We start from the raw sequence: 13,085 nt of genomic DNA on the forward strand, positions 1-13,085 counted from the left end.
GAAGAGTGAGATCTAAGGGATGTAGATACGTGGATCTTTTAGAAGTGGGAGTCCAAAGAGACAAGGTCATAAAAAGGCAATTGGAATTCTGGGTTTTACATATAGGGGGCAGGGCACTGACATTGAATTTGTAAAAGACACTAGTTAAGTCACAGTTGCAATATTACTTGCAGTTTTGATTATCCCATGGTAGGAAGGATATTTGAACTAAGGAAAGGAAACATTCAGTAGAATTATACCAGAAATGGGAGACTGAAACTGTGGGGCTTTTCCAGAAACAGCTTTGTTTAAGGGGTATATAATGGAGATTATAAAAATTGGTTGGCACATCGCTAATGAGAGGACATGAGGAAGGTTAAAGGAATTTTTTATTTAGAGGGTTATTAGAACATTAATTACTTTACCACATGTGGCTATTGAGTCAAACTATTACCTCATTTTAACAAGGAATTGGAAAAGGAAGACTATAAAAGGATACATGAAAGAGCAGGGCTGGCACCAATGCAATGGGCTAAGTGGCTTCCATCTATGCTTAATTTTTTGTATGTCCATAATTGTGTACTAATTAAGACTATATTGGCAATCTCCCTCCATTGTCACAAGGGGGTTGTTGTGAAAAATAGAAAATTCTCACTAGTGTAGTAAAGGTTGTCCTCCTGTGGTTTGGTTATAATGCATTACAGGACAGTGTAGAGCACTCTGACCTGAGAGAATTTGATGCTAACTTTTGATGCAAATGTGCATGTCATTTCACATAGTCAGTACAGATTAGCCTTCTCTTGCAAAAAAAAAATGTAAAAATCTTTACTCCAGTAGCATGTTTTTTTTTAAAAATGTTACTCAATTTTCTTGTATAAATACATTTTCTCTAACCTTTTCACTTAACTTACTCCTTAAACATGGATTATTTAAATAGGAATGTACAAGACCAGAAAAGATTATTGTAGACCATTTGGCTGGTCTCAGTGTCGAGGAAATATATGCCACAATAATTGTCAGACCCCTCAATCAAATTTTTATCCAAGTACTTACTCAATTTGCTGATTGAATCAGCCTCTGCCCCCCCCCCACACACACTAAACCACCTCCCATGGAGGATCATTCCATACATTCACTACTGTCTGCATAAAGTAGTTAAATCTAAACTCCTTTCACCCTCCCTCTTCTAGGTTTAAGGCTATGCCTCTTGTAGAACCTGTGACTATATGTTAAACACATTGATAGTTGTCTTGTCTATACCTTTTTAGGATCTTAAATACTTCGATAGGGCCTTCTCTTGTCCACTGTAAACATTCCCAGCAGCTGCAGCCTCCTTTTCATAACTCGGGTGCCTAATTCCTGCTATCCATTTAATTGCTCTCCAATGCCTCGTTTCTACAGTAATCAAAATTCTACATGGTACTCCAGATAGTGCTGGTCCAGCACTCTGTACAAACTGAATCACTTGAGATTTGTGCTCTATTCCTTTGGTTATGCAGCCCACTATCCTATTTGCTATCGTTACTGTTCCTGCACACTGTGTGGAGGGCTTCAGTGATCTATCCACCAGTAAACCCAATTCCTTCTCGTGTCGTATATGTCTCCTGGATGGGCAGTGGGTACCTTGCAGTGAGCGTTGACTGACTGACTGACTGTTTTAATCCTGTTTTCACTCAACACCACACGCTCATACTTCTGGCTTAGCTATGCACTCTTAACTATCTGAAGCATTGGGGAATTTGTTTCAAAATTGTGGAACAGAAAGTAGGATGATTCTTGTAATGTGCACATAGTATGCAATGAAAACTTCCTGGCGGTTGAGCTGAAATATGCATGTGTTTTTGAGCAGTTTGTTTCACTAGCTTCTTTCAAAATTTGAGCCTGTCCTTTTGGCTAAACTCTACAAATTTGGTGTTTAAAAAGATATCTTTGAACTAGGGAAAATATCTTGAAAGAATGTTAAGTAGAAGCTTTGAATATTATGTAATGGCACCAAAAATACTAAACATTGACATTTGTGGTACACACACTGGGCTATAGTTCCATTTGCTAATTAACTGGGGATGACTTGCTTTGATCTGAAAATTTAAATTAAGTCATTCAGTTGCAATTAACATTGGTGTGTAAAGTATTTCTATCCTTAAATGTTTCTTTCTTTGCATCATGCAGAATTTTTTTTTGCAAACTTTTGGCAGTTCCTTCTCTTGCTTTACTCCCTTTTTTTGAAAATTCATTTAATCTGGTTAAAGTTTGCATCACTTCAGTGAAATTCTAACTTTAATTTTAAAAAAGCCTACTTCTCAAGTGGTGTACCACAGCACTTCCAGTGCTATAGTCTGACCATAACTATCCATAGAAATTAAATTGTGCCTAGGGTAAGTGAAGATGGGTGGTGTTCATGCAGGTATTTAGTTGGCAAAAGTGTGTCTCTTGGCGAAAAGGTTAATTTTTTTTTCTCAGTGGGTCCTGTAGGAATAGAAGAGGAGCCTCCCACGATAATGTTTGAGACTAAAACTGACTGGAAGGTGGAGCTGGATCGCACCGGGGGTCTACTAACCTACAGAATAGTTTCCATTAATGAAAATTACAAAATCAGCACCAGGTGAGTAGTCAACAGCTAGATATTGTAAGTTACACCAAATAATGCTTCAGCTGGGAAGGCATGGCACAAGGAAACTTGATGGACTATCCTACTTCTGTCCCCTGCAAAACAAAATGGGAAAGATAAAAATGACTCCAGGAAAAGGAAACTTTAAGTCTGTCGTTCTTCCCCACCCATCCCAAAAAATTACCCACAGCACAAAACTTGATCACTCAATCAAAGGTCACAGAAAGAAAGAGAAAGGGCTTGCATTTAAATAGCATCTTTCACGACCTCAGGATGTCTACAAGCACTTCACAGCCAATAAAGTACTTCTGAAGTGTAGTCACTGTATTGTGGGGCAATACAGCAGCCACTTTGCGCACAGCAAGTCCTACAAACAGCAATGAGATAAATGACCAGATAATTGGTTGAGGAGTAAATGTTGGCCAGGACACCGGGAGAAGTCTCTGCTCATCTTCGAATAGTGCCATGGGATGTTTTACATCCACCTGAGAGGGCAGATGGGGCCTTGTTGTAAAGTCTCATCTGAATGCGGCGGCTCTAACAACGTAGCAATTCCTCAGTACAGCACAGCCGAGATGTAGGTCTGCAAAATGTAGAAAACTTTTCTAACTTCTAGTCTACTTTCTTGGGCTTGAAAATATCTGTCTGCTGTTAGCAGTGGATGTTTTAAACAGCAGATTGACTAGGATGTTGAACTCTAAATGATTCAGGTCTCGAGAGTTATATCTGTTTTGCTTTGGAGAAGTGCATGTGTTTGTTCATATATCCAAATAACCCTGAAGTCGTCGTCCTGTAGTATCCAATTGGTTCATAAATGATTTCAGGGTATTTATCTCCACTGCTCTATCCGGGAGTTCATTCCCTATATTGATTACTCTGTGAAGAACAAATCTGATTATTAGTCCTAAATTTTGTCTTTGCTAATTTGAATATGTTTCCTCTTATCCTCGTGCAATTTAAAGATTTATCTTTTCCATATAATTTGCATATAATGCTACAATGTTGGAGGTGCCATCCTTTGGATGAGATGTTAAACCATGGCTCTGTCTGCCTTCCTGTGAATGTATAAGATCCCTTGGCACTATTTGAAGAACAAGGGAATTCTTCCAGCGTTCTGGCCAGCATTTATCCCTCCACCACCAACACCACCAAAAACATATTTGGTCATTTCTCATTGTTTATGGGACCTCACTGTCTGCAAATTGGCAGCTGCCATTTCCCTACGTTACAACAGTGACAACATGTCAGAAGTACTTTATTTGTGAAGCGCTTTGGAACGTCCTGAGGTCGTGAAAGGTGCTATGAGTGGAGGTTTGTTCTCTCTATACCTCTACAAGGTGACCTCTCGGTCACTTCATTTTGAGGTTGAAAAGCCCAGGTTTTTCCAGTCTTTCCTTGTGACTCAGACCGTTAACACCAGGTATCAGCCTTTGCCGCCCCTCTCCACTGCTTTGTGTCTGTGATCAGAACAGAACACAGTACTCAAGGTGTGATCTGACCGGAGCACTTTTCAGTTTTATCACGACTTCCTCTGACTTGTATGTTTTGGCCATTTTGATTGATGCTTAGCTTTGGTTGGACATATTTTCTTTTTAAAAAAAGAAGTTTTTGAATGTTACAGCCATAAATGTTTAATCCTAAATGTTTTCTTGCTGAATGCATTTCCTAACACTCATAAGCAAAACGAAGAAAATAGACTTGTCATAACTTGATACTGCAGAGCTTATGACCCAGCTGAGCTGCTATAGCAAGTATTCAGTTTCTTAACATTCTGCTATCAACATAAGTGTGCTGAACATGCTGCTCGTTAAGTTTAATATAACATAGAAACACTTGCAATATTTACATTTTTGATGTTGAACTATACTGAAGTTGACCTATAAGGAATTTAGGATTGATTGGACTCTTCTGCTCACTCACTGTTCCTCACCAGTATTTGTGTTTTCTCTCTCCTTAAACTTACTGAGCCATGTACTAGCTGTGGCTGAGATGGACCATCCCTGCTATAAGAGCTCTGCCAGTGCTGTGCATAGCTGGTTTCTAGAATAACTCCCCTTGCATTATGTGTGAATTGTTTTTCTCCCTGTCAGTGATGCCTGCCTGAGCTTTCTATACAGTGTGGCTAAGATAAGGAGCTCTGTGGTTCAGGCATCACACTTGTGTTCTTCTGCTCTGTGGCATTGATTTTTGCCACTTTATTGGTTGATGCTGCTACACTGCTCAAGTCTGTTAAATATTTTAACCCTCTGCTCCATCTTGGGAATGAAAAGGGAGGGATTTGGGTTATGGCACTATTCCTGAGTACTAAATTACTAATGTAATTCCTAATTTTAAAAATGTCACTTGCCTTTTGCCAAACTCCATTCCTTTTAAAATTTAAGCTTGTTTGTTCATTATCTGAAAAAGGGAACTTGTTTCCTCTGTTCTCTTTGACGTGTTGGATCTTAACTAAACTTCAAGTGACTTTTTCATGTCTGACTCTGAAGGTTACATGAAGGAGACTTTCTATTTGTGCAAGAAATTAATAAATTTGAACCATACCAAATATGCCTCTGCTGGCCAAACTACATTATGCAGTTAGTAAAACAGTAAATATTTTGTAGTTCCACATGAAGATTTGAAAACTGGGCTGACTGTTTGAATTTGTGTCTAAAGTGAATGAGGTTGATGCGGGGAATGAAGTGCTTTTTCAGTGTATTGCACTTTTTTCACTCTTGCTCAAGCACTCCCAGGTTGAATTATAGTATGGCCAGATGCAGACTAAAATATCCTGTCTGTTTTGTGGGAAGGTGTTTTTTGGGTTAATTAGTCTCTGATAATTTGATATGTAATTTTCTCCTTTTCCTTCTTCCCTCTCCCTCCTTCTGTCATCAATCAGGGATCTCCAGCAGCAGAGAGGACAGGAGGGTGACCTGCTCCCAGAACAAAACTTAAGAAGTAGATTTTAAAATAATTTATTGCTTGCCCATCTTTTTTTCCTAAAGTGCTTTGAGTTCAAAATGGTTGGGTGCAGAATACTTTAAATTTTTCAAATAAGCTTTTTTGCTTAATTTCTTGCTGTCCCCAATGCAAACCTTTCCTTTGGCAATCTTCAGAAGTGTTTCTAGTGGTTGATTCTGCACTGTTGAAATCAGAATTCTGAATACTGCAAGGTAGTGGGAGCTTGGTTTTGTTGGCTAAATTGAAATAAGTAATCAGGATTCTCTTTTTTGTTTTGTTCAAAAAAATTTTGGGGGGTATGATTTGTATTGAGTTTTAATATGTTGTAATATCTATAAATGTTCAGATGCACAGATGTTTAAAAAGTGGGAGGGGAAGTTGATAAAAGTTTTTCTTAAAAAAAAAAATCCCAGGTTTTATAAATGGAGGGGAGAGGGAGAGAAAGAGTATACAGTACAAAAGCTAAGAGGTAATTCTAAACCTGTACAAAATATTGGTTCAGCCACAGTTAGAATATTGTATCTAGTTTTGGGTGTCTTTCTTTTAGTCAAGGTGCCAAGGCCATGGAGAGGGTGCGGAAGGCACACCCTAAGATGATATCGGGATGAGAGGCTTTAGTTATGAGGAGACTAAAGAAACTGGGGCTGTTTTCAGAGAAGATTAAGAGGTGATTTGATGGAGATGTTCAAAGTTGAGGGGTTTTAATGATGTAAATTGGGAAAAAAACTATTTCCACAGTTTGGTAAATCAATAGCTCATCACCAAAAGAGCAAAGGGACAAGTTGGGAGAAACTTTTTTACATCGAGAATTGTTGGTCAATGGATGCCTTCATCAGAAACAGTGATGGAAGCTGGATCCATGGTAGCTTTTATAAGGAAAGTGAGAAATATTTGAAAAATAAATATGGGAAAAGAGTAGGGGACTAGTGGATATCTCTGAACTGGCTCAGATGCAGTGGGCTGAATAACTGCCTCCTTTGCTGTAAAATTCTATAATTGTGTCTAGTTGGGGGAGTGGGATATCAATGTTGAAGGAAAGATGCTCCAATCTTGCACGGTTACTTTGCAACACCATCCAATTTCCTGAAGTAAAGGGACATCATTCACATGCAATAAATTTGTTTGTCATTTGATCACTAAATTTAATATTTTCAAAACGTGCTGGGTTTTTTGCTTCCAGATTTCCAGAGTTTTTTGCTGTTCCTTCATCTGTTGCTGATGATGACATTAGGAAATCCAAAGGAAAGGGAATTCCTGTAAGTTTGCCTCTTTTTTTTCCCTCCGGTATCTCCCTTCACCTAAAGTCTGTCCTGCAAGTGCCTTGATGGTTGGTTGTTTTTCCTCCTGAGCATTTGAGGAATTGAATAGTTTGAACCCTTTGTGTTGCATGTACAAGGATCTGCTTTAGTTTGTATAGCACCTAAATGTAAGAAATTAGTAGAATGAACAATGTTTCCACCAGTCAGCTGTTAACTTGTAGTTACTTTGTGAAGAATCTTTTAAACTAATACTATAGTCTATACAGACAATGGGGGCGAAGGTCCATATCGACGGGGAGTGCAGGTAAAGGTTTGGTCACCTGTTATACACCCCACCCGATTTTTCTTTTCCAAATTAAAAAAAAAAGGTGGGGTGTATACGGGCAGCCGATCTGCTACTGCCCATTTTGCGCTTCGCTGAAGATTAATTTTACCCGCATTGAGTCCGAAGATGAAGTTTGTTTCTTCAGTGGCTATAAATAGGAACAAGTTGTTCTCTGCTGTGTACAACAGTTCTACTTTTTATTAATTCACATCAATGATGAGCTGCTACTTCCTTGACCTATTTAATAATTATGTAGCTGAACAGATCCAAACTGCTTGCACACTCAGTGCTTATTAACTTTTGCTATTTAATTAATTAGTATTGTACTGACTTTTGTTGTAGCATATTGATTTTAAATTTAGTTCCAAGCAATTTTTTAGTTATAGAAGCTTAAAATGCTGCCTAACCAACTAGGCTTTTTGTAACTACAGTAAAAATGGAGCTATGTTGTATGAAGATTTTAACACTGGAATCAAAGCATGTTTGAAGTTCCTTCTCCATGGTACCATCACTTATGGAGAATTTTAGCTATGAGAAGATTGGATAGGATGGGGTTGTTTTCTTTGGAACAAAGGAGGCTGAGGGGAGATTTAATTGAGGTGTATAAAATTATGACAGGACTAGATAGAGTGGATAGGGAGGACCTATTTCCCTTAGCAGAGGGGTCAGTGACCAGAGGGCATAGATTTAAAGTAATTGGTGGAAGGATTAGAGGGGGGTTGAGAAGAAATTTTTTCACCCAGAGGGTGGTGGGGGTCCAGAACTCACTGCCTGAAAGGGTGGTAGAGGCAGAAACCCTCAACTCATTTAAAAAGTACTTGGATGTGCACTTGCAGTGCTGTAACCTACAGGGCTACGGACCAAGTACTGGCAAGTGGGATTAAGCTGGATAGATCATCTTCGACTGGCACGGACATGATGGGCCGAATGGCCTCCTTCTGTGCCATAATTTTCTATGATTATAGAACTATCTGGTTATAAGGAAGGTATAAGCTATAATTAATGATTTTTTAAAAATAATAACTTGAGGGTTTCTATTGTCCTAAATCACAAGAAGAAGGCTCAAGACATTAGCTGAACACAAGATTAGGATCCAACCTTAAAATCATCAGAGACTGCTTTCTTTTATGTGTATGGCTTCAAATTGAAATGTTTACTGTTGGCAGTATATGATCCTGACACAGGTTAATGGTTGACCTCACTCTTAAAATTTATTGAGAAAACTGTAATTGATTTAATATTCAGTGTCCACTCTAACATGGTAACTTTATGGCTTCCTGCCTCCTGAAGACTGGGAATTTCCAATGTTAGCCTTGGTCTGCTTTAATGAGAAAAAACACTTGATGTATCTTGACAGTTAATGGCCTATTTCGGACATCTTATGAAAGTACTATGGCACCGAACAAGCATTAAACTGTGTAGAGTTTTTATTGACACTGTTTTCTTGCCTCTTTAAATGGCGGGAGTTAATATTCATAGAAAAACAGGATCTGATTGGGTTCTTCAACAGCAGTTACATGGTTACATGGTGGCTACCTAATTTCTCATGGAGCCTCCTGTATCTCTTGATGGCCTCAGACGAACTTCTAAATTGGGTGCGTGCTTCCCGAGATTTAACCCAGTATTCTTTTTGACGTTGGACCAGGAATGAAGTCAGATTATGTACTACTTATTGAATCCCTGTCAAACATCTATAGTATTTCAAACACAAGGTTTGTTGGGCTGGAATCACATCTGGTGAATCAGTATATCTCTGATCCTTCCCAGGATCAATTTAAGCTGTGTCATACACCTTGAGTGGATTGAGGCTTTGTTCTAAAAGTAGGCTACCAAGAAGATCGTTCTATAAATATCCAGTGAGCAGCTATTGGGAAGTGCATCTGGAGAGATCCACCCAAATGGTTTGACCATTAAAACACATTAACATATTGTCTCTCTGCAGCAAGCTGTAGACGAGTTGTCTGCAATTTCTAAATATTTGTCTGTTAAGTAAGCAAATTCTTCTTCCACCCTCCTCAATCTTCTTGCAGTAACCAAAATTTAAAGTGACCACCTGTTTCTTTATATATAAATTACTGTACTCACTCAACTACATTGGCCCCCAGTTCCCCACTGTCTCAAATTTAAAAATCTTATCCTGATGTTTAAATCTCTCCATGGCCTTACTGCCCACACCCTATCTCTGTACCCTCATCCAGCCTTACAACCCCTTCCACCCTGAACTCTCCATGCCTCTGGCACCATTCTCTTGTACATTGCCCCTCTCTTCGCTCCACTACTGTAGCCCTGTGCTCTGGAATTCACTCCTTAAACCCCACCACTTCTTTAGCTTGGTGTCTGCTATGCCTTTACCTGTGAAGTGCTGTGGGACATGTTTCTGCAGTGAAGGTGATGTATAAATGCAAGCTTCCTCCTGAGATAAGTGGGCTTCAGACAAGTGCAATCCTGCTCTAGTTTTTTGAGTTGTCACAAGTTGTCACTCCCTTTTTTTTTCTTGTATCGATGTTTTTTTAAAAAAAAATGCATCTTTTTAAAAATGTTTTTAATTTTTCCCCTGTGCAGCTTTGGTGCTGGTCTCACTCCAGTGGTTGTGCATTGCTGAAAATGGCAGCTCTCCCTGAAACAGCTGATGACAGCACTTCACAAATGGACAAAGATTGGATTGACAGGTCAGTAATTAATGTTAATGTGTCAATAAAGATATACAACTGGGCTTCAAATTGGGTTCACTTTTTTCAAAAGGAAAGGGTGCCTTTCGCTGTCCAACATTTTTTTGCATTCGTTCTTCCTGCCTCGTGACCCACCGTAATGTTCAGGAAAGTGTAACCAATTTTGCATACTATGCATGAAGAAGTATATTATTTCCATGACTCCCCACTAGCAGAAAGGTCCAAACAAAATAAACCAACCATAGAAAAAAACATGGACTCTTTAAATTTCAGAACAGTTTGCAGTATATTATGGGCAGTAATATATATTTTTTTAATGTCACCATTGAGGTTAAGATGACATTGATAATCTGCCAGAGCAAAGTTCTTGTAATTTGACATTTCAGCTCCTTGGTGGGTTGCTGCTTTTGAACACACTTCACTTAGAAAAGGGAACAGTCAAAATTGGCAAAATGTAACTATGCATTTGTGCATACTTTAAAGAAATGCAATGTGCCTATGAGCATTTTCATAAATTATTGCAAGTTTTTTTTTAAACAAATTTAAAATTGAATTCAGTGCTCCATGCCTTTTTTTTTTAAAGCTTTTTCTTGGGATGTCAGCAGTGCTTGCAAGGTCACATGTAATGTTGTTCCCTAGTTGCTCCAAGAAGGGGATGGTGAGCCTTCTTTTTGAATTGCTGCAGTTCTTGTGCTGATGGTGCTCTCACGATGGTGTTGGGAATTCCAGTGACCATGAAGGAATGGTGATGAATATCCAAGTCAGGATGGGTGCGAAATTTTTGGATGGCAACTTGGAGGTGATGGTGTTCCCATGATCTTGCTACTCTTATCCTTCTTCGTGGTCGAGGCCAGGGGACTGGGAGGTGCTGTCACCAGTAACCTTGAGTTGCTGCAGTGCATCCTATAGATCGTACATACTGCAGCCACAGTGGACTGGTGGTGTAGGGGGTTGATATTGAATCCAGTAGCATGGGGGCCGATCAAGCAAACTGATCTGTCCTGAAGGATGTTGAGCTTCAAGTGCTGCAGCTGCACCTATCCAGGTGAGTGGTGACTATTCCGTCACACTCCTGATTTGAGTCTTGTAGATGGTAGGAAGGATTTGTGGGGTCAGGTGGTGAGCCACTCAGTACAGTACCTTGCCTTTGCCCTGGTAACTATGGTATTAATATGGCTGGCCTAGTTGAGCTTCTGGTCAATGGTGACCCCTCAGGATATTAATAGTATTGAACTTGGTGATTGTGATGCTAAAGTTGGGTGGTGGGGGGGGTGTTACCTGTCACTTGTCAGTCTAAGCTTGTATGTTATCCAGGTCTTGCTGTAAGCTGGCATGAGCTACCCTTTCAGAAGTTGTGAATGGTACTCAAGTTAGTTCTGGTGTGCAAGTCTTCAGAACTGTAACCAGGATGTTGGCAGGGCCCATAATCTTAGCTGTGTCCAGTGCACTCAGCTGCTGCTTAATGTTGCATGGAGTAAAACAAATTGGCTGGTTACTGGCTTCTATGATGGTGGGGAACTTGGGAGAAGGCTGAGTAGGATTGTTCACTTAGCACTTTTGGGTGAAGGCATTCAGCGTTGTCTCCTACAATCACTTGCTAGGCTCTATCATAGTTGAGAGTAGAGATGTTTATGGAGTCTCCTCCCCTTACTGCCTGATTAGATCTACCACATATAGTTGAGATTGGTGAACTCAGAGCTTTGCTGCTTGTAACGGGGTTGCTTTATAGCCTGCTGCTTTTGGTGTTTAGCATGCAGGTAGCCCTGTAGGTTGCAGCTTCGTTAAATTGGTGCCTCATTCTAAGGCATGCCTCGTGCTGCTCCTGGCACACCTTGCTATTCTCCATATTGAATCAGGCTGGTCTCCTGGCTTGGTGGTGATCAACTAGTGAGGGATCTGTTAGGTCATGAGGTTACAGATCATGGTAGTAGAGAATTCTGCTGCTGATAGCCCACAGTGTTTCCAGATGTCCAGTTTTGTGCTGCTAGATCTGTTCTTAGTCTGTCCCACTGGGCACAGCAGTAGTTTCACAACTAGGAGGGTATCAGCACAGAGAAGATGAGATTTGGTTTTCATAGTGGCTGTCCTACAGCCACTTCTACCAATGCAATCATGTCTACAACAGGTAGGTTAGTAAGGAAAAGGTAGAGTAGGTAGCACCCTCCTGTTGCTTCCCATGCCACTGATGCAGGCCCAATCTGGCAGCTGTATCTTGGCCAGCTTAGTTAGAGCCATTCTTTGTGTTGGGTACTTGATCCCCCGTAACACCCTGCCCTCCCGACCTCCCTAGGAAAACATTCTGTGTCTTTGCTTCTCCCCAGAGGTGGTCAACATGGAGGACTGATTTTCCAGTTTTGGGGGATGGTACTTATTAATCAAGACCTTATTTGATCTAAAGCCATAGGACTTCAAATGTCACTTGTATTTCCTTTTTTTTTAAGATTAAAAAATCTAATCAACTACGAAGTGTTTAAAAATGTTCCAGTGGCGCATGTCCCAGGATCACTCCCTGCCCCTTAGAATCATAGAATGGTTAAGCATAGAAGGAGGCCATTCGACCCATCCAGCCCGTGTCTGCTCTTTGTAAGAAGAATCCAGTTAGACCCATTCATCCATCCCACTCTTAACCTGTAGTCCTTCAAATTTTTCCCCTTCAAGTATTTATCCAATTCCTTTATGAAAGCCACAATTGAATCTGCCTCCACCATCCTTTTCAGGCAGTGCATTCCACTGCGTTTTTTAAAAAAAAGTTTTTCCTCATGTCTCCTTTTGGTTCTTTTGTGTACACCAGGGGTGAGGGGGGCATGTGTAGCATTTGGAAGAAGTGTGTACAATTTGAAATTTGCTGCCTGCACCTCCTGGAATATGTGACTTTTTTAATATTCTAATAGTTATCCTCCTTTTGATTTGCAGGATGCTCCAAGCTCTCAGAGAAACGCATCCCTTGAATCACACCGTCAGGACTGAGATCCTTTCAGCCACTCTCCCATCATTGCAGGAAATACAGGCTTCTTACAACAGATTTAAACAGCTGTTCCTGATGGGTGAGCTCATTTTGTAGATTAAATAGTATAAATACTGTGGGTCCTAATGTGGAACAATGCGATTGGGTTTAGAAGCATTCAGGTCTTTTTTAGGAACCTTTTCACTGAAATGAGCCCAATAAATGTATTATTCTGAGCTTGATTTATGGTTATCTTTTAACTTCCTCTTGGCTAACTTTTTTTAATGAATGATGTTTTATTTGTGAACCCTGTAAACACTGGATGGTTTTAGGATTTAATTTTACCTCATTTCTTCATGGA

At 39.9% G+C, this 13,085-nt stretch overlaps 1 protein-coding gene across 2 annotated transcripts in view; it reads left to right on the forward strand.

The window, feature by feature from the left end:
• The window catches only part of mtmr12 (myotubularin related protein 12), a 61,948-nt gene that overhangs the window by 23,329 nt on the left and 25,534 nt on the right, over positions 1-13,085 (forward strand). For both annotated transcript variants that reach the window (XM_067984836.1, XM_067984846.1), the window contains exons 7-10: positions 2,440-2,581; positions 6,708-6,783; positions 9,674-9,780; positions 12,694-12,824. In XM_067984836.1, the coding sequence (XP_067840937.1) occupies positions 2,440-2,581; positions 6,708-6,783; positions 9,674-9,780; positions 12,694-12,824 (456 nt within the window). The remainder of the gene's footprint in view (positions 1-2,439; positions 2,582-6,707; positions 6,784-9,673; positions 9,781-12,693; positions 12,825-13,085) is intronic.

This window comes from Heptranchias perlo, chromosome 1 (genome assembly GCF_035084215.1).
Source record: "Heptranchias perlo isolate sHepPer1 chromosome 1, sHepPer1.hap1, whole genome shotgun sequence".
Lineage (NCBI taxonomy): Eukaryota > Metazoa > Chordata > Chondrichthyes > Hexanchiformes > Hexanchidae > Heptranchias > Heptranchias perlo.